Genomic DNA, 22,246 nt, shown 5'->3' on the forward strand with positions numbered 1-22,246 from the left:
TAGGTAACAGATCCTTCTGTAGTTAGAGCTTCATAGTGTGGCTTTTATAATTTGCCTTAAACTCTTTTGAATTACATATCACACAAATGTGTTAGAATATAAGTAACAATTTAAATGCAAAATATTTTTCAGAGCCCCAAGTAAATTTGTATTCTTTTCTATTTAATACTCTATAGCCTTCCACTGGCAAGAGTTCTAGAAAATTGACTTTAAATCCATGAGGTACTTAAGACCAAAAAATGAGCTTCACATCATTCTCTTTTTTATATATTACAGGAGATATCAAAATCTTTGGAAAGCCCCTAAAATTTAAAGATAGAATAGTTTAATACCTTTTGTGAACTAGGGAAGAATATCATCCAAAAAACGGAGAAGATTGAACAGTAATAAAACTTTCCTACCATCTTACCAGACTGAAAAAAAAAAAAAAAAAAAGGTAAAAGTGATACATTATATATTGAAGGAAAAGTAACCCCAAATCTATCAGAATAAAAAGGAGTCTAAATAGAAGGCACAGAGTCCACCTGTGGATCTCTAGCACTTTAAAATAGAAAAAAATCCTTGCATGGAACCAGTGTCTTTAAATGAAGATATGATGCTAAGTAGTTGTAGCAGGTGCTTTTAATTAGGACAAGGGGCATTTAAGGCAGATTTAGTTGCTGTAGCATAAAATGCCAATAGACAGTTGAGGAAAAAAACCTGCGAAAGCAGATTTTAGGAGTCCAAAACTATTAGTAATCAATAACCACTTAATATAGGAATGTAGGTTATAGCCTTATAAACCCTAGAGTCACTGCTTTAAAATATGAAACAATAACTTGTTCATAATGATGATCCAAGTCATCAAGCATTAAATTATATTCATTGTGTACTTAGAAAATCTGGAAGACATATATTTTAGGAATGTTTCTATCAGTTTTTTAAAATTTTTTGCAGCTAAGTAGAAAAGCTCAGTTAGCTAAGAAATTTACTTCTGTAGTTTGAATACTTATTGTGGGCCTACTCTCTGCAGGTGTTGTGATAGAGCCTGAGAAAGTAAAAATAAGTAGGATACTGACCCTGCTTTTAAGATATTCCCAGTCTTAATTTCACTTACATGAAAATTTTTATGCTCTGATGATACGAAATGTAATATTACTTAGTGATTTCAGATTGTGCAGTAAATTACTTGAGAACCCACCTTTCTGGTATCAGGTATAGATTTGATAAAATTTTATCAACTTCTTTGTTTCCACCAATTACTAAGAAGGATCAAGTTCAGATACTTGCCCAGTGGCTAATTTCTGGTTCAGGATTTTTTCTTCTTTGTGAATGAAAATGGTTGCATACATATTGTTAGATTTTCTTCCCCCAGTAATAGTAACTACCTCACTGGGAATGTGATCTGTCCACCCTCTCTACAAAGCCAAATGACACTGAAACTTCCAGTATTATCACTGATATAGTTGTTTGTCTTCATGCTTTCTAGTTAAATGCTAATTTAGAATATAATGGAAATGTTGTACATGCTGTGCAAAGTAGGGTATCTTTAAAATAAAGTACAAATGCTTTCCTTTTCTATTGAATTAGTCTTAAGAGAAAATGGGTGAGAATACCTAAAGAGGAAATACTAGTATGTAATAGGATAGTTCATATTAGAACCTCTGGCAGTGTTAAAATACATTTTAACTTTTTCCATATTAATATGCAAACATTTCACTATACTGTCTAACTAGTACTTTTTCAAGGGACTGTATACCAACAAGATGAAAGTGATGTTTTACCCTCAAAACTGTGACTATGCAGGAATATACTAATATAGTGGTAGTTTCTTTAGGTGAGCAATAAGAAAAAAAAAAGTAAATACTTATTACCTTTTCACTTAATATTACTTAGAGTAAGGAGAATGCCAGATAATTAGGTTGTTAAAATACTTAATTACAGTTAATTTGATTTGTGCTATGTTTTTATACATTTGCATTTAAATTATTTGCAACCTGCCTTTGGATATTGCTGGTGATTTTCAGTGAGACATCTTTGCATACAAATCCATCTGGCTTTTCTAAAAGTTATTTGAGTTTTATTTGAAAAGCGTGATGTATTATTATCTGATCCCTTTCCACCATGTGATTTATGTCTGTGACAAGCACAAAGCCTATAACAAAAAGTATTTTGTCATATGATCCCTGTTTCTGTGCTGTAACAACATATTTGTAAGTAAAAGCATGTAGAAAAAGAGCATTGATGCCTTTTTCATATACGTTATGTTTTTGTACTGTTCTTTTTAATAAAAATTATCTTTTTATCATCTTTACAATAATATCCTTTCAATTTAAAAAAGCATTCTTTGCATATTTATAAATAATGTTAATCTTTTCTTATGTAACTGTTGATACCTATTTTGTTTAGGTATAGTGTTATAAGAAAACCTATATAAGTAATAGAATGATTTGTGTAAACAAATTACTTTCACCGAAGTTTAATATTCAAAACATCTAAACTTATTAAAATGTACAAAAGATCCATGGTGATGAGACATTTAAAAAAATCTGGAATTTATTTGTTTTCCTCTTTTCTTCTTTCTAGATGTTCAGTGTCCCCAGCATCAGTAGATTGCCACCTCCCTCTCCTTGCAACACCCCAGCCAGCATTATGCTGGTGCTGTCATACCCGATTACTGCAGCAGAATGGAGTTTTTCTGTAGTTGTAAGGTAAGTTTCCTTCCCCACTCATTTCACACACATAGACTCAGCTTTTCATTTTACAATATTGTGTAGTTTTGTAAGTTTTTTAAAAGTTTCTTTTCTCTTATGGTTCCTTAGGTTATTAATGTATCACATTCAAAAACTTATAAAACTGCATAATATAATAAAATACTTATCTTGTGACCATAGACCAGCTCCTTATTGTAGTAATCCCTATGAGGTTATAAAACCTTTAGTGTTTGACAGTTGGGGCATCTCATGGAAAGGGAGCTGGCAATCTGCAGCTGCTGTGGACATTGGATGAGAAAGTATTGAAAGGTAAGCCTGAAATTTAGACCATATTGTATACCTTTGGTTCCATAATGTGTGCTTGAATTCATACTTTATGTTAAACTTTATAGTACATTTATAAAAGAAAAATATACTACTCTCTTCTTTTTAAAGTGACCTTCAGTAAATGTTTGAATTATTAAGTTCACATAACATATCGTGATTATTGTAGAAAAAAATTTTGTCCCTGAAAATAGTGAGAATTCTAATATTAAAAACAGTTCGTATATCCCTGTATTCATATACCTGTTTATAAAGTCAGGACTAAATTTGTATATGTAAAGCTTATTAAATGTGTTTTTTATTAGAAAAACAGTTATAACTGTTCCACAAATAACCACTTACTTAATCTTTCTACTTGCCATCTTTATCTTTGATTCTGTATTGATCAGTGCAAAGATTGTTAGAGCTTTTCTGATTTTCATTATATCTGTATTCTTTCTTATGTGTTTGAAGGTGGTGAGCTTGCTGTTTTCCTTGTTTTTTGGGGTTTTTTTTATAAATTTATTTACCTATTTATTCAATGGCTATGTGGGATCTTTGTTGCTGTGCACAGGCTTTCTTTAGTTGCAGTGAGCAGGGGCTATTCTTCGTTGTGATGCGCGGGCTCCTCATTGCCGTGGCTTCTCTTGTTGTGGAGCATGGGCTCTAGGCACGTGGGCTTCAGTAGTTGCGGCACGTGGGCTCAATAGTTGTTGCTCACAGGGTCTAAAGTGCAGGCTCAGTAGTTGTGGCACACGGGCTTAGTTGCTCCGCAGCATGTGGAATCTTCCTGGAGCAGGGCTCGAACCCATGTCCCCTGCATTGGCAGGTGGATTCTTAACCACTGCACCACCTAGGAAGCCCCTGTTTTCCTTGTTTTTTTTAATTGACTTTTAAACTTCAGATCACCACAGTTTTAAGTACTATTGTAATTAAACAAATGAAACAGAATAAATCTTAAGAGATTTTAATGTTTGCATTACAGAGATACCTACATGTAAATATAGAAACTTGCACAATACAGTCTTTCTTCTTTAGGAAATGTCTGTGTGTAGGCCATGCGAGATGGCATTGTGTAGTGGAAGGAAAGTGGATTTTAGCATTCGGGAAATCTAGCATTCTAAAGTCTTCTTCCACCTACAACTACTTATCTGTTTATTTTAAGCACTTTCCTTCTGTAAAATTATGTCCTCTGAGATCCCTTTTAGCTTTAATAATTTCATCCTAGAAGGAACATGATAGTTCTTCCTTTTTCTGTGTATATAAATAAAGTTGATCAGTCAGGAAAGCTATTGCTAGCTTTTAGTTAATGACCTCATTTAAAGTTCAGGAAATATTTTGTTTGATTTTAAGTAGATTTTTATATTAGATCCAAGTTAAGGCAGATTATTACCATTTGGCTAACTTCATTTAAAAAGTCATAACTTCTCTATATTAGTTCCATTGTATACTCTGACACTGACACCAGCACTAGGTAGAAAGGGACATATTATTTTATTTCCATTTGGGTTGCATTGACCAAAAAAGATAATGAATGAAACAAGCAGTATGAGTTTCTCTTTTACTGTCAAATGACTAAAGTACCTTACTACCTCAAACACCATTCCTAGAGCAGTGATTCTGAACTTTTTTAAACCTATGCCCCCCTTTTGATAGATGACACACATATGCCATGGCAGGTATAGGGATGCCCTTTGTTGAGGTCATTGTATCCTTTATATGTATCTTCTAGTCAAAACATTTTATCAGCCTTTACTTGCTATAGTTTGTGTTATGAGCATAATAAACATTTTGTTTGTTTTTCAAGTACAGAATGATTAAATAGGCATCTTCAAATATAAATGAGATACCACACCATCACTACACTAAGTTGAGAAAATGCAGTATAAAAAAGGGGAAGGCCAAAAAATATATATAAAGTTGGAAGGCCTTAGACATTTACAAACAGGTCAGTGGGTAAAGCCGAGTTGTATGAAAGCTAGGACTCTATTCTCTGATTAATTTATATGACTCCTTCCCTGTGTATAGTCTTATTTAGTTCAATAGTATGTTTTCTGGGCATTGGATTAGTTAAAACTTAGTAACCAAAGTAAAATCAAAAGGTAAAATTTTCCTAATATTTTTAAAACACTTTCCTATAAAAATTAATGTTGTAATTTAGTAGAGACACAAACAGAGCTGATAAATAAATAGCTTTAAGTAGTATCCAGTTACACAGTCTCCGCTTCCTGTACCTCATCTAGTCTCATAATACTGATAGTTCTGTATTCCCTATCCCGTCGCCACCACACTAATCCATACAACAACCCATACTGCCCAAGTTAACTGCTTCTGTCATAACTCCCAGTTAATAAGGAATTCAATATGCTTGGTGCCCCCTGGTCTTTTAATGCTTTTCCAGTGAATTATACCATGAAGAGAATATTTTCCCCACCTTCATTCCTTATATCTTACCTCTTTCTGCTCTCTTTAGCTTAGGAAAAGTTTATTTCCACTGCCACCATTTCATTTTTGAGCCAAATAGAAGTTGATACATAGAAAAAATAATGTTGTTGATATGCCTTGTTAAAGGGAAAAATCTCCATCTACCTATTTTCTAATTTTTATTGAAATAACTTCTCATCTCATTCTGAAAAGGATTTTGGGTGGCTATTACCTCCTTTTCATCTTCCTCAAATAGCTTTCCATAGATGAAAGTTATTTCTTGCTCAGTTTTATTGTTTATAATCTAATAGTTTTGTTTTCATGGGTTAGAATAAGCACTTTATACTATCTCATAACATTTCTTTGAGAAAAATAAACTTTTGAGGTGTAACTCATTGTTAGTTGGGTCCTTTTAGAAAGCTTTTGACAAGATGGAAAGTCTGTTCAAGTTAGTATATTGTATGAAATAAAAATTACTTTTCTTGAAATTTTTTCACAATACTATAATTTGTTATGCCACCAAGAAGACACAAAAATTAGTCAATGAGCCTAGGTTCCATATTCGTTATGAGCACATGCACATATAATCTCACCTCTTCCTACTCTTCTAATAATTTCCCTTCTGAGGTATAAAAACCTCAGTTTACTTTAATGGTGACTTTAGAAGAATAAAAGTTTTTAATTTTAATGAAAAAAAAAAAAAACCTCAGAGTTAACAAATGTCCTTTTATTTTTTATGTGCATAAACATTGTGTTGATTTTAAGCACAAAATTTTAAGGAGTAGGAAATATATACTATTATTGATCACTTAGTTTCATATGTCTGAAATTTCCATGACGAAAGGAGAAGTTTTAGATATATATTAAGTTGGGAAATTTATGCACAGATTTAGAATATGCTTTGCTCTAGGGAGTGGTTATTTTTCTGCCTTAATGTTCTACTTATATGCAAATTGACTCAGAGTTCCTGTGGGACAAAATCTAATTTTATGCAGGTTAAATGTGATCTGTAACATATATAGTTGTGTGCCTGTTGTTATAAGAGAAATAAAACGAGTGGACTGTATAATATATAAATTATATCTCAAAGCTGTTACCAAGTGAAAAAGAAATACAACATGGTTATATAAGAGTAAATGATGATGGTGGTGGTGATGTTGATAGTTGGTGTACACTAACATTGTGGAGAAGGGGGAGTTGGCTACCTAAAGATATAACTTCTATAATCTTATTGTTCCTCTGGTATTCAAATAATTTTATGGGTACTGGTGAAATGTATCTTTACTAGAGGTTTTTATAACCTGTGTCAGATTGAATGTATGTGATACATACAATTTTTTAAGAGGTAGTGATGTTTTTAAGAGGTAGTGATGTAGTTAGTTCTAAAAAACTTGGACTTTACCAACAGGCAGATCTGGGTTCAAGTTAGAGAACCTTTAGCAACTCGTTTAATCTCTCTGAGCCTTAGTTTCATCATTTGTTAAGTAAGACTAAAAATGCACACACTTTAGAGGGCTTTTATAACTGCTAGTACGCATGCACTGTCATGCTCACTCAATCTCTCCCCACCTCCCTTCTGCCCCCCCACCCCACCCTCACCCCTGTCCATCTCTCTCTGTCTCTTTCTCTCCAAGTATGAATGAAATACTTAGGATAATAATTAGCAAATGGAGAGTGTGTCAGAAATTATTAACCCTTAGTATAGCATGATAGTATTGAAAATGGTGACCACTTGTTTGCTTTTCTGTGCTGGAAACATTTTTAAATAAAATAATTGTAAAGTTTCCTAAGGAAGTTTGTTAAGAAGACTGCTTTTAAATATGATAACAATTTGGGCTTTCTCTCTTTTTTTTCCCCACTCTTTTGGAAAAATTACAAAAACTTTACAGAAGTGAGCCATATCATTTACATAATTATGTAAATGTTGGTATATTTACATGTATTTTGGTGATTTTTAAAAATGTTTATAATTGACCCAATTAAAAACTTAAAATTTTTATCTCCTGGTTTTATTAAATGGGTTTTAAATTTCTTCTGTAGAATTGAGAATCTTTAAAGTGTATCAAATAAGATTTATTATAGAATAGTTTCCTCCTTTCTGCAACCTTCTGAAGAAGAGATATGTATTTAATTGATGGGTATTGGCACTTTGTTTTGTTTTTTAATCAGAAAATAAATCTTGGCATTTACTTTTAGATTAAATCTAAGGAATTTACTTTTAAAATTGTGTTTTTAGGGCAAATGGTATCACCGGAGGCAAGCTGTAAAAGAATTGCATAGTACATTAATACGTCTTTTAAATGAATTGCTGCCATGGGAACCAAAGTTAATGAAGGCTTTTCAAAGAAACAGGTAAATCAAGCTTTATTACCTGTTTTACTTATTTTAAGGCTCTTACTTTGTGATTATGGAAGGTGTTCTGGAATCATTTAGTATAGTTTTCCATTGATTTGTAATTTAGATAATATTTTTGAGCACCCACTGTTTGCAGGGTACTTCCTAAAGTGGTGTTGATTAAACAGAACTCCTCCTGGATAGTTTATATTCTTTTTTCTCTCCCAGTTTTTTTTCATTGTGGGAAAACGCACAAATAAAATTTACCATCTTAACTAGTTTTAAGTGTGTGGTTCAGTGGTATTAAATACACTCATGATGTTGTGTTACTGTTACCCCATCCGTCTCCAGAACTCTTCATCTTGTGAAACTGAAACTCTATACCTATTAAACAGTAACTCCCCATTCCCCACTCCCCCCAGCCCCTGGAAACCACCATTTTACTTTCTGTATCTATGATTTTTGACTACTCTGAGTACCTTGTACAGTACAAAATGTTTATCTTTTTGTGACTGGCTTTATTTCATGTAGCATAATGTTCTCAGGGGTCATCCATATTGCAACATATGTCAGAATTTACTTCCTTTTAAAGGCTGAATAATATTGCATTTTATGCTATATACCACATTTTGCTTATCCATTCATCTGTAATAGGCATTTGGGAGGCTTTTCATGTTTTAGCTGTTAGGAGTAATGCTGCTATGAACATGGGTATACAAATATCCAAGACCCTGCTTTCAAATGTTGGGATATATACCTAGAAGTAAAATATGGTAATTCTATTTTTCTTTTTTGGGGGGGACTACCATAATGTTTTCCACAGTGACTGTACAATTTTACATTCCTACCAACAGTGTACAAGAGTTCCAGTTTCTCCACATCCTCACCAACATTTGTTATTTTCTTTTTTTTTAATAGCCACCCTAATGAGTATAAGGTGGTATGTCATTGTAGTTTGGATCTGCATTTCCCTAATGATTAGTGAATTTGAGTATTTTTTCATGTGCTTGTGGCAATTTATATATCTGGAGAAACGTCTAGAGATTTTTTGATTATTGATTCAGTTTCCTTACTAATTATAAGTCTATTCAGACAAACTCAAGTGTCAGATGGTGATAAGTACTATGAAGAAAAATAAAGCAGATTAAGGGTAATAAGAAATGCTTAGTTTGGATGGGATAATGATTGCTCTTTTACAAGGGTGTCGAGGAAAGCTTCCCTGATGAGTTGATGTTTGAAAAGAGACCTGAAGGAAATAGGGGAGAGAGCCATGTGGACATCTAAGGGAAAAGAAGATGTGGAAGCCCTACAATTGAAAGCATGTTTGACATTTATAGGAAATGCAAAGGGAATAACCAGAGCTGAGTGAGTGAGGAGGAAAGTTGGTAAGAGTGAAGAGTCAGAGGAGTATAGGAAAAGGTAGCCAGATCATGTAGGTATTTAAGGACTTTGGCTTTTACTCTGAAACGAGAAGCCATTTAAGGATTTTAAACAGAGGAAGTACATGATCTGACATGTTTTAAAGTGCTCACTCTGCCTGCTCTGTGGAGATAGTGTAGTGTGGGATGAAGATAAAGGCAGGGAAATCACTTACACTATAGCAATAGTCCAGGCAAAAAATGATAGTGGCTTGGACCACAATAGTGGCAATGCAGACGGAAAGGAGTGGTTGGATTCTGGATATATCTGGAAAGCAGGACTGGTAGAATTTCCTTAAGGCTTGCATATAGAGTGTCAGAAAAAATGAGGAGAAAAAGATGGTGCCCAGTATTTTTTATCTAAACAACTGAAATAATGCAGTTGCCATTAGCTGAGAAGTAGGAGGTTTGGGGAGGGGGTGGATTCAGGATTTGGGGTTCCAACATGTTAAGTTTGATATGCCTTTCAGACGTCTAATTGGAGTTATTAAGTAGGCAGTTTAGTATTTGAGTCCCAGTTCAAGGGAGTAAACCAGGCTGGAAATATAAATTTGGGGGTTACCAGGATATAGATTGTATTTAAGCTGTGAGATGGTAGAAGTCACCTGGTAGCGTAGATAAGAGAGACTGTACTCTGGGACATTCCAGCATTTAGAAGTGGTGGAGATGGTAGGACTCAGCGGAAGAGACTGAGAACGAGTACTCAGCAAGAGAAAGAGTGGTGTCTTAAAAACCAGGTAAAGAAGATGTTTCAAAAAGGAGGCTGCTCCTGATGGATTGAGGAAGATGAGGACTGAGAACATTGTTGATGACCTTGTTGAGCTGTGTTGATAGAGATGTGGGTAAAAAGTCTTAGGAGTCTGTTCAAGAGGGATTAGGGGTGAAGAATTCGAGTTCTATAAAAGTAGAGCAGAGAAATAAAGCAGTACCTGGAAGGACAAGTTGGAGTCAAGAGAGGGTGGTTTGGTTTTTGTCATTTGTTTTTATTAATGGGAGAAATAGCGTGTTTGTCTACTGGTGGAAAGAGAGGCAAAAATGAACTCAGATAATGGAAGGGACATTTGGTTGATGGGATTCTTGACTAGGGGAGAGAGGATGCGTAAATTGGAAGCGTTAGCTTAGATAGGAAGATGGAGAAAATGAGTACAGATGAAGGTTTTAAGTTGCAGATGAGGTGTGAGCATATGAAAGTTCTTGTCTGATTGCTTCCATTTTCCCTAAAATAAGGAGCAAGGTCATTAGCTGAGATGAGAAGAAGACTGAGAAGGGAGGAACTTTATACTACCCCCCATATAGATAGTTCTAAAAGGAAATTAATTTTACAGTTATCCTTTGGTAACTGACTCCAGTATCTTACAGTCCTCATCTGCTCTATAAAACTTTTAAGCAATAATTGAAACAAATAAATTGAGAGTAATTATTAACTGACATTTGTTGAATATTTATGTGCCACACATACTGTGAGGTAAGTGCAATTATTATCCTCATTGTACAAATAAGTAGACTGATGCCTAGAAAGTTTAAGAAACTTGCCCAAAGTCTTACAACTGTTTAGTGACAGAGGTGAGATTTAAATTCCAGTATGCACAGATAGGAATTTGTAGCAAAAGTAAATTGGAGAATGTATGTTCAGATTTTTTTTTTAAACAAAAGATAAAGGTTAAAAGTAGAATAGAGAAACTCAGCTGAAAGCAAATGAATAAAGGATCTGTAAAATATCATGTAATCATTTGGAAATGTTTCTCTCTCTCATAGTGTCATAGAAACATAGGTATTATGTCTTGATGTGAAAAAGATCTCTGAAAGATCACCTTTCAGCTTTGTTTCCCTATATGTAATTTTAAAAAGTAATTTCTAATTGCTCTCAAAATTAAATGATGGATTGTTTTTCTTTATTACTCTTTGTATAGTAATCAAAAATAACAGATACTGTTTCTTAGAATTTTTTGATTAACTTTTAAATGACCTTTCAAACTGTATTATATTATAATCAGCAATTTTAAGACTATCTCAAATCTATTTCTGTCAGTGCAGGTAGGAAAAAAATTACCTTTTTCACATTTAATAGTTCTAACAGTAGCCTTTAGAAAGAGAAATAGGTGGTATGTTCAAACACTTTATTCTGGAATTGCAGATATAATCTTTTAAGTTTCTTATGCTTACACGCTGTTTTGTCTTCTTGAACAATGTCATTGGCATCTTACACACACTTGATTAAAACATAGGTTTAGTGACTTAAATGAAAATACTAAAATACAGCTTAAAATGTTAAAAGTTACATTAGCTTCCAAGAGTTTAGTACGTATGTATTGTTCGTTGTGTTGAATGTCTTATTTCAGGAGTCGCCTAAAGAGAGACTACGATGATTTCAGAAGACAGCCCGACCATGATAAGCGTGCTAGAGAGCTGTGGGCTGCTGGAGAAGGTGAGACAGGTCCTGGCACAGCGTCTCCAGAAGCAGACATTGGTAGCAAGTCTGTAGACACCACCGAACCTCTAGATGTCCTGGAGAAGAATCATTTTGATTCAGGTAGGCATTCAAAGTTTCTTTACATCAACACTAAAAGCACAAAGAGAAATTTTAGTGTTTTTTGTGGAGATAAAAGATAATCTGATTAATGAAGTTTATTGATTGGGGAAATCTGTTATGTCTGAAGGTGTACCAGTGTCTTATTAAAGATTCTTTGGAGTCATTATTACTGTTCTAAGAGTTTCTGGAACCAGTGACTGACTCCAAACTGTAGGCATATTATCACTCATTACAGACCACACATAGTTGATATGCAGCCCCTTTGAAATAGATTTATCCTCTTCTTTTTATTATTATTATTTTTGAAGCACTATTTCTGATGTTTGCTTTAAACAGAACTTGGCAAGTCCCTAATAATTGTTAGTTTTTTTTTATATGAGGAATAACCAAGGTTGATGACCTAATGAGACCAGAGTAGACACCTCATTCGTATAAGGAGGCTGAAGTAGATTATCTGTAGTTCATTTCAACTTGTAAATCTAGTTAAATAACTTTCTTTAGTTACTTAAGAGGTATGAAAATTTGTGGTTAGAAATGTATTAACCTATTGTTTTCCATGTCTTTGCTAAATTGAAAAAGAGTAACTTCTCATCAACCCAGTTTAACCAGATATGAACATAAATTTTTTGCTGTAGGAATAATTAAACACCAGAAAAAGCTGGACATTTTTTTTATTCTTTAGAGTCTCTCTCTAAAAATATAAAATGTGGAGAACCATCTCTCTCTGATATGAAGGTTTCCCTATCTAGAAGGAGAGAAGTAGACTAGATTCCTTTCCAAATCTAAATTCTGAGCCCTAATTGCCAGCTTGAGTATCTCCTTAAAAGATGTGGACTTTCTTTTTACACTTGTATTGGCAGCAGAATTTGACCAAAAATAATTTTCTCATTAATAATACGTTGTTCTTAGGAATGGTTACAATATCAGGATTACCATATCAAAGGTCACCTTACCTTAATTTCCATCAGTGGTACTGAGACTTTTGCATCACCTTACAGGTTTCTTAATCAATTGCTGGTTCAAAGATTTACTTTCTTTTTTTATAATTGGTCTTATCGTTGCTATTCAGTTTCTGTTTTATGTAAACAAAACAATTGTTTTGTAATTTTCAGATGATATGAAATTGTCAGAAATAGATTTTCCTATGGCCAGAAGCAAGTTGTTGAAAAAAGAATTGCCTTCTAAAGATGTACCGAAGACACTGCCTAAAACACTTAAACGACAGTCCAAACAAGCTAGTTATCTGGATGATAGCACAAAAGAGCTTTCCCCAAGGAAGAGAGCAAAGTTAAGCACAAATGAGACAACTGTTGAGAATGTAGAAGGTGATATGCAAATTGACTGTTTGAATGAGTCAAAGCATACAGAGCCACTGTTTCCAGAGTCATTTGCTTCATTGGATTCAACACCAGTGTCTACGCTCCAGAAAGGGACCAAACCTATTCAGGCCTTGCTTGCAAAGAATATTGGGAACAAAGTGACCTTAACAAATCAGCTACCCCCTTCTGCAGGTAGAAGTACCCCTGCTGTGGAAAAGGCAGTTGTATCTCCTCCAGAAGCAAGCCCCATAAAGCCAGCATTGACCTGCCACACCAGTACAAAAGGTCCTTTACAGATGGTATACAAAATGCCCTGTGGCCAGTGGTTGCCCATAGATCTTCATAACACTTCTGTAAAGATTCAGATGCAACCTACGCTGGATCCTAAAACGGGAGAAAAAATCATGCAACAGGTTCTCATTCTGCCTAAGAATTTTGTGATTCAGCACAAGGAAGGGAAAGCAGTTGCAAAAGAAATACTACCACTTCAACAAAAAGGTACAGAACAACATGGTTCATCTCTACCACAGATAGCAAATGTAAACTCTTCTTTAGCATCAGTTCTTGTCAACCCAGCAGGAACTGTTTCTACCCAACTACCTAATACAGCTTTCAACAAGACAGTTATACCTTTGTCAAATGTGAGTAGTGCCAGACCACAGCCTTTGACACCTATAACTTCCATAAGTAATTTATTAACACCACCAGTTAAGACTAGCCAGAGTGAGGCAGGAAAAGTCAAGAATGCCGTTTCAGCAGCCACATTCTCCCAGCCCATTGTTTCACCCACCATTTCCTCAACAGTTCAGCCTCAGTTGTCAGCAGCAACACTAAATGGATCTACAAATCCCGGTAGTTCCTTCAACTGTTTTGCACAGCAAACTGCTGATTCTTCTGAAGCAAAGCAAGAACTGAAAACTGTGTGTATAAGAGATTCACAGTCAATTCTTGTTAGGACACGAGGTGGGAACACTGGAGTTGTAAAAGTACAAACCAATCCAGATCAGAATTCACCCAGTAGTTTATCTTCAAGTTCAGTTTTTACTTTTGCTCCTCAGCTTCAGGCATTTCTGGTGCCAAAATCAACAACTTCATCATCCTCCGCTTTTTCACCAGTAGCTGGAACAACTGCTACATCTAGTCTCCCACCATTTGGCCAAGCACCTACTTCTGTTTCCATTCCAGCTGGCTTTAATCCATCCACCGGGAAAAATCTTAAATTTACATTAAGCCAACCTTCCTGTAGTGGTAATTTGGGCCACATGATAGATAAAACTTCACACATGCCCTCCTCTCCCTTAAAGTCCTCTGTTCCTTCTAGCAGTCTACTACCATCAACAGCAAATAGTTCAGTAAATGTAATTAGCATATCAACAGGAAATTTTGGACAAACCAATGCAAATGTTATTCATACACCAGCTAAACAGCAACAGGTAGATTATGTCACCAAAAGTTACCCTGTTACAAGATCAGAAGCAACAGCAGCAACGAATGGAGATATGATCAGTGGGACTCCAGTTCAGAAACTTATGCTGGTGTCAGCTCCATCTGTTCTTTCCTCTGGCAGTGGAACTGCAATTAATGTGGCTCCTGCACCAACATCTACAGGTGTTTCTGCCCAGAAATTAGTTTTTATTAATGCTGCAATTCCCAGTGGCACTTCAACCCCAACTATTGTGGCAGAACCATTAAAACAAACTCTTCCTCCTCCCTTGAGTAAAACGTATGTTAAGACTCCAGAGCAGCCGCAGATAGTGCTAATTCCATCTACAGTGGGAGCACCAATAAAAATAAACTCGTCACCAACTGTGTCTCAGATAAAAGATGTGAAAATTGGGCTAAACATAGGCCAAGCAATTGTAAATACTTCAGGCAGTGTACCACCTATTCCATCAATTAACATATTGCAAAATGTAACCCCAAAAGGAGAAGAAAAAAGTACCAAGGGCTGTGTTTTGTCAGTGTCGACAAGTGGTAATTCTGTTCCAGTAAGCTCAAATTTTGTGAGTCAAAATATTACTTCTGTTAATGAATCAGTGGTTTCTGCTTCAAGAACAGTAAACATGTTTTCAGTAACAGGAGCAAATGTATCTTTGGGTTCTCTTTCAGTGACCTCAACCTCTGCCTCAGTTGGGACACGACCTCCTGTTTTAGTCAGTGGAAATGATACCTCTTCAAGAATTATGCCTATTTTGTCAAATAGACTTTGCACGTCAAATCTCGGAAATACTGTGGCTATATCAACTGTGAAAACAGGACATCTTGCATCATCTGTTCTGATTTCAAATACACAACCAACAGTGTCTCCTAAATGTTTAACATCAGCTTTGCAGATCCCTGTTACTGTTGCCTTGCCTACACCTGTGACTGTATCCCCTAAAATAATAAACACAGTTCCACAAGCCACAACAGTACCAGGAGCCACACGTTCTGTATCTCTTTCTAAAAGACAATCTCGGACTTCTGTCCAGTTTCCGTCACCAGGGGTTTCAACTACAGTGCCAACAAATATAAACACATATAAACCTCAAACTGAATTGCCGTCCCTTTCACCGAATCCAGGTAAAGTAATTAACATTTCCAATTTTGCTTCTCTGCCAAACCAGCAAATGTCCCCTGCTTTCGTAAAATCAACCCCCAGTTACAGTTCTGCTCCAGGTGGCACTGCCATTCACACTGCTACAGCACCATCAAGTGTAACTAGTGTGGTGGGGGGTCAGTTCAGTGAAGCTTGTATTCAGCAAAAAATAGTCATCAATACCAGTACACCTTTGGCACCTGGCACTCAAATCATGATTAATGGAACCCGGTTTATTGTTCCACCACAAGGTCTTGGAGCTGGCAGCCATGTTCTCCTTATATCTACTAATCCAAAATATGGACCTCCCTTAGTTCTTAACAGTGGCCAGGGCGTTCAGCCTACACCAGTAGATAACGTGGCCCAGAAGATCACGCTAACATCAAATAATTCTTTAAGTGGGCAACCTGTAAAACATTCTCTAAGAAACTCTACAAAAATTTTAAACTCTCTTGGGAAGGCAGGTTCTCTGCCTACAGTACATGCAGCAACACAGATCATAAACCCAACTGCTAAAGTTTCTGTTCCACCTGCTGCACCAGCAGTGTCATTGACTTCAGTAATTAAGTCTTCTCCAGCTACTCTTTTGGCTAAGACATCTTTGGTTTCTGCCATTTGCTCTAGTAATCCTCCACTGCCAAGTAGCACTTCAGTATTTCATTTGGACACATCGGTCAAAAAGTTGTTGGTCAGCCCAGAAGGAGCCATTTTGAATACCATAAACACCCCAGCATCTAAGGTTGCTTCACTCTCATCACTCTCTCAAGTTGTGTCTGCCAGTCGGAATCCTGCCTCTGTCTTCCCTGCTTTTCAGTCATCTGGCTTAGAGAAGCCGGACACAGCTGCATCTTGAATTTAGACTAAACGAGCCAGTTTTTAAATAATGGGGCATTGTTTTGACTCCCATAAAAATTTTAACTGCTTATTATACTGTTGAAAACGTACTATACATAGTTTGTGTGTGTGTGTGTATGTGTATGTGTGTTTTAATGTATCTTTTCATTAGCTTGCAACAAGGCTTTGTTTTTCTTGGGGAGGGAAAAATCATTTCACTCATTGATATGAGTATGTTTTCAAAGGTTATTTGTTTCAAATAGACAGGACTTACCTGTCTGTATAGCATAAATTGAACAAAGTCAAATTTGACTAGTTTGGAGTAAGCTAGGCTTTTGCACACTTGCATTGACATGTTTCTTGAATTTGGACTGTTGCAGCGTGTATCTACAATATGGTATTCTGTGTCTTTAGTGGAATCTTATTTTTGTTTCTGTAAAATATATATATATATTTATGCATTGTGAAAATGCAGTCCATTGTGTAAAATTGTACATATTCCTAAATGCTTAACAACCTGTACTAAACTATATGTACAAAGAACTATGCTGTCTTATTTATGTTTTGTTTACATAATGTATAGTTTTTTAAGTATTTTAGTAATTTTGGACCAGTGAACTGTTAGCATCAATGCAGAAGAATCTGCATGTAATAAACTGAGTTGCTGTATTTCCTCGTTTGAGTACCATTTTTAAAGTGCGTTGTTGTTCCATTGAAAGATCACATGATATAAAATGAGGACAGAATTATACAAAAAGGAATTTAGGGTAGGAAATTTGAATTAATAATAGCATTTGTACAAGGCTTCACAATTTACAAACTTTACTTCCACGTATCTCATTTGACTTTCACAGTACTCTTGAGAGCTTAAATAATGTGTCCTAGGTCACTCAGCTAGTGGGTGCTATAGCCAATATTTGAACCTAATGCTTTAAATCATTTTTGCATAACTTTACATTACTTCTGCTTTAACATTTCACTCTGAATTTCATTGTTTTAACTTTTTTCTCTTAACCCACCACCAAATTCTACATTGATCAAAATAAGTAATCTTAAAGGCCCAGTGTGTTTGGTCTGTGTTTATACACCTCAAATATGTTTTTTTAACTTTTTATTTTTAAATAATTTTAGATTCACTGGAAGTTGCCATGATAGTACAGAGAGTTTGGGGGTACCCGTCACCTAGTTTCCCCTGATATGTTTATTTTTACTTTGAGGGGTTGGTTCATATTGACTAATGTTCCAAAATGATACTTAAAAACATGAATTTTTCTGTTCAGAATGACAAATGAGTGTGAACACTTTCAGTTATTTATAAGTACTCTCCTTTTGTGTGTGTGTTTTTCAGTTACAGAGCAGTTACTTAAATTCCATTGTAAAGCAACGTTTATGTGGGTCAGCTTATTCTTTGGGTGTAACTATGGTATTTCAGAATTTGCCTCATTTTAAATAAAAGGTAGATTTTATACTTATTTGATGTTTATATCCATTATCTTTTTTGGGATATTGATTGTATACTCATCCACATTCCATTTATAATGATATTATTAAACCTCATCACATGGAGTTATAGTCCAGGGTTGAGGATGGTAAGGAAGAGTAGCCCTAAAGACTTCTTTTGAAACTGCATTGAAATTTATTAGTAGCAAAATGAAGAAGGCAGTTAGGGTATTCCTGGAAGGTTGTTAAAGACTCTCAAAAGCCTATGGTTATACTCTAAGACAGTACCTTTGCTAATCATGTCTATGCTATACTCTGTAGTCACCTTCCCCCTTTCCTTGTCAGTTGAGAAACACCTTGGATTTCAGGGGGAAGTGGGTGATGTTTGAAGTACATTGCATTGTACATACATAGCGCACAGTAAATGAGTGTATTTACCTACTCAACTTTTTAAAACAAAACAACCTAAAACTGTCCATCCTTTTTCTAAAAAGAATTCTCTAAGCCACTTAATTGGCTGAATTACTTATGAACCACTTTATTCCCAGTGAAGGCCATCACTTACTAACCACTGATTCTCTTCTAACTCCTAAGTCAAAATCCTAATATGACTTCCAAAGCTCTGTGTGATCTGGTGAACCTTAAAGCCCCTCCTCCCCACTTAGAGCTTAAAAGTCCCTTCAGTCTGTTCCTGCTTACCTCTCCAGTTTCATTTCAATTGACTGCCCCCTTACTTACTGTACTCTAGGTTTCTTTTAGTTCCTAGAAAGTTCAAAACCTCAAGGTCTTCCCAGGTATTCTCTTTGACTTAATGTTTCATTACAGGTTCTCATTATGTGTTACATAACTCCCTCTTCTTACCCAAGCCAGCATCATGATATTGCAGTTACTCAGGGATTGAGGTCATAGAGTGAGAAATACATAGCACTCCTTCACAACTGTAATAAAATTAACTGTATGCAATTATTTAATGCCCATCATCCTTAAAAAGAGAGAGACCTTGTCAGTCATCTTCATCATTGTCACCTCAGCGACTGGTGCACAGTGGATATTCAATATGTATTTGTTGAATGAGTGAGGAATCTAGTTAGCTTCTTATATTATTTAAGATTTAGTTTACTTTAAAAAAATAATGCCCCATTTGTACTAGAAATGTGACTAAATTAATGGATTTATATAATCAAAAAGTCAAATTCTTTTTCCTTTGCATCCAGTTTGGTAGGTCATGTGGATTTCTGGGCTCTTGGCCAAAGATTACAAAGTCAAATTCCTCAGTTCTTTGTATTCAGTGTTATCATTAAGTATTCTTTTAAGGTCATCTGTTAAAGCATTCATGTAAAGGAACAGAAGTCACCACAGTGGTACCTGAAGACTTCATGGTCCTAGAAAGGTATGTTTCCACTCTTAGTATAGAATTAGTAGGCCATTTGGATGTCAATATTCAATATCATTGTAAATAAATGCTAAGTTAAAACATGCTGAAATAACATAACTCCTCATGTGTTAGCGCTTTTCTCTCATTCCCTATGGTTCACCAAAAAAAATTTCCTTTGTGACTTTATATATATATATGTATGTATGTATATATAAAAGACTAAGTGGCTGTTTAGATCCCTGCTTACATTCCAGGTTTCCAATTTTATTTGTGTATTTAATAAGTAATCAACATCAGTAGTTTTATGATCATAGCAGTGGTGGCTATAATATACATTAAGATAAATGAAAATGTTTACTTTGTCTAGTATATTATTGACTTAAAATGAATTTAGAAATATTTCATATTAAAAGCTTGAGAAGGTGGCAGGATCTGAAAATAATTAAGAAATTTAAATGGGGAGTTTAGTTATTCAAAATTATGCTGCACTGTAACATAGAGATGATACACAACTTACCTTAAGTTCATTCCAGAAGTTGTTTTGCCATCACCTGAACCTGAAGCCTCATTGTCACTATAATGCTGTCGTCTGCCAGGTATTTTTCTTCATTTGTTCAAAAAGTATTTACTGTGCACACCAGGATGCTTGATGCTTGCTTGTTTATTAACAAGCTGAAGGGCATGGCATCATTCAGGTTCTTATAGTTTAACTTGGAGACAAACTCTGGAAAAAAAAATCTACAGTTAAAAATAATATATGAAGTGCTAGAGAACCAAAACTGTGTGTGCTCTTATGTATATAATCTTTAATATCATTCTTAATGTGATTATCAACATAATTTCAAAGCATAATTATCAACATAAAATCAAATTTGAGGAATTGTATAAATTCATTCTGTGCATTTATTGGGAACTGTATAGTACAAAAGATGTAAGGAGACATCCCATCCCTGTCCTCAGCACAAAAATGAAAAGAATATAACAAGTTAGAAGTAAATGCCAGGACTTCCTAGGTGGTGCAGTGGTAAAGAATCTGCCTGTCAATGCAGGGGACAGGGGTTCGAGCCCTGCCCTGGAAAGATTCCACATACCACAGAGCAGCTAAGCCCGTGCGCCACAACTATTGAGCCTGCGCTCTAGAGCCCGTGAGCCACAACTAGTGAGCCCATGTGCCGCAACTATTGAAGCTCACGTGCCTAGGACCTGTGCTCCACAACAAGAGAAGCCACTACAATGAGGAGCCTGCGCACCACAATGAAGAGTGGCCCCCGCTCGCAACAACTAGAGAAAGCCCGTGTGCAGCAACAAAGACCCAATGCAGCCAATAAATAAATTAAATAAATAAAAATTAAATAAATAAATGCCAGAGGAATGAAGAACTAAGAGTTTAGCGGGGAGGTGTCGGGTTTCACACACAAGATGGCGTTTGTGATGGGACAAAGTATGTTTAGAATCAAGCCTGCAGAGGCTCAGTCTCACAATATCACAAGGAAGTTAACAATACTCTATTGTGTATTTGAAAGTTTTTAAGAAAGTAGGTCTTAAAAGTTCTCATCACAAGAAGAAAAAGTTGTAACTGTGTGGTGAACGTTAACTTATTGTGGTTATATGTCAATTGTCCCTCCATTTTTTTTAAAAGAGAAGCACAAGGAACATATAGGGAACTGAGCAATTGGGTTTGAATAGAATATTATGGGTTAAGAAAACTAATGAGAAACGATTAAAAAATAGGTCGTGTTGGGTGATAGAGGGCTGAAAAATATGCTGAAAGTAACTGGGAATCTACCCCGGAACCAAAGTAATAGTTACATGTAAGGTGAAGATAATTAAATTACCATTCAGGATTGCTATGAGAATTAGATGAGGTAATGCCTGCCACGTAGTAAAAGTTAATGAATAGTAGCTGCTATCATTCACCTGACTAGAGGCAGGGAGGCCAATTAATTACTAGGTGAGTTGAGCAGGTGATGTGAAGACCTGTTACCTGGCAGCAACAAAGAGGTGAGGGGAAAAAAAGATGGACACTGTTTAGATTGAGAAGGATAGAGAAAGCGGTTTTTTTAAGGAAAGCTTTTTGACTATAAAATTTAGAAACATTTAAACAGCAAAATATGAACAAAATGTTATCTCCCCTAAATTAATCTATGAATTTAGTGCTAAACTAATGAAAATACTAATAGGTTCAGTTGGGGGTGTGGTTTTGTTCGGTTTTGTTTGGGGTTTTGTTTTTTCGTGGGGTTCTTATTTTATATCACTTTTTAAATAATTTATTGAGAAATAGTTTTTTTTTTTTTACAGATTTCTGCTGACAGTTCATAGCGAATATAAATGGTCTTTATTGATTTAAATGTCTCTCCCTGATCATATAAAAATTCAATTATGGGTTAATTAATAGTGGACCATTTAGTTCAATTTAAATACAATACTTATATGGATCTAATTCTAGAGACCCTAATGGTCTAATATCCATAAGAATTTTATTATAACCATCTATATTTGTAAAACACTATCTTAGGAATTATAATTCTATCAAACTTCAATTTGAGCAAATGTAGCATCAATTAAGTAAAAGCAGTTAAACTGAAAAGGGATTTACTTAAATTATTTTTAAAGAGAGAAAACACAGTCAGTTGTGTCACTATGGGTGTTTAGGAGTTGGGTGCTGTAAACCTGAATCAAACCTGCAGGTGACACTAATGCATGAGCACTCACAGCTGAACCCTCCCCCTTCCTTGGGGACCTGATGATTCAGGGAATCTTCTGATGCTCTTCCACCTCTGTCCAGGGCTGCATATGGAACAGTGGGGGCAACTTGGGAAAAGCTGGAATTTAAACTGCTTCAGCCAATTTTTGTCTGTTTTGATTATTTTATTTTCTTAGCTCAGTGAACTTGCTTTCAGCCAAGCTGCTGAACAACTTTCTTGAGCTTTTTTCTCATGGGAGACAATCCAGCTTTGATAAAAGGAAGTGCTTCTTTCCAACTGTTTCTCAAGGCCAT

At 35.3% G+C, this 22,246-nt stretch overlaps 1 protein-coding gene across 5 annotated transcripts in view; it reads left to right on the forward strand.

Annotated features, from left to right (window-relative positions):
- Window positions 1–17,861, forward strand: part of KIAA2026 (KIAA2026 ortholog) — a 97,638-nt gene extending 79,777 nt beyond the window's left edge. For all 5 annotated transcript variants that reach the window (XM_057720120.1, XM_057720121.1, XM_057720122.1 and 2 more), the window contains 3 exons: window positions 7,657–7,772; window positions 11,512–11,702; window positions 12,815–17,861. In XM_057720120.1, coding sequence (XP_057576103.1) covers window positions 7,657–7,772; window positions 11,512–11,702; window positions 12,815–16,452 — 3,945 coding nt within the window. In that variant the 3' untranslated portion in view covers window positions 16,453–17,861. The remainder of the gene's footprint in view (window positions 1–7,656; window positions 7,773–11,511; window positions 11,703–12,814) is intronic.
- Window positions 17,862–22,246: the final 4,385 nt, after the last annotated feature.

The sequence above is a fragment of the Hippopotamus amphibius genome, chromosome 2 (assembly GCF_030028045.1).
Source record: "Hippopotamus amphibius kiboko isolate mHipAmp2 chromosome 2, mHipAmp2.hap2, whole genome shotgun sequence".
In the NCBI taxonomy this organism is placed as follows: Eukaryota; Metazoa; Chordata; class Mammalia; order Artiodactyla; family Hippopotamidae; genus Hippopotamus; species Hippopotamus amphibius.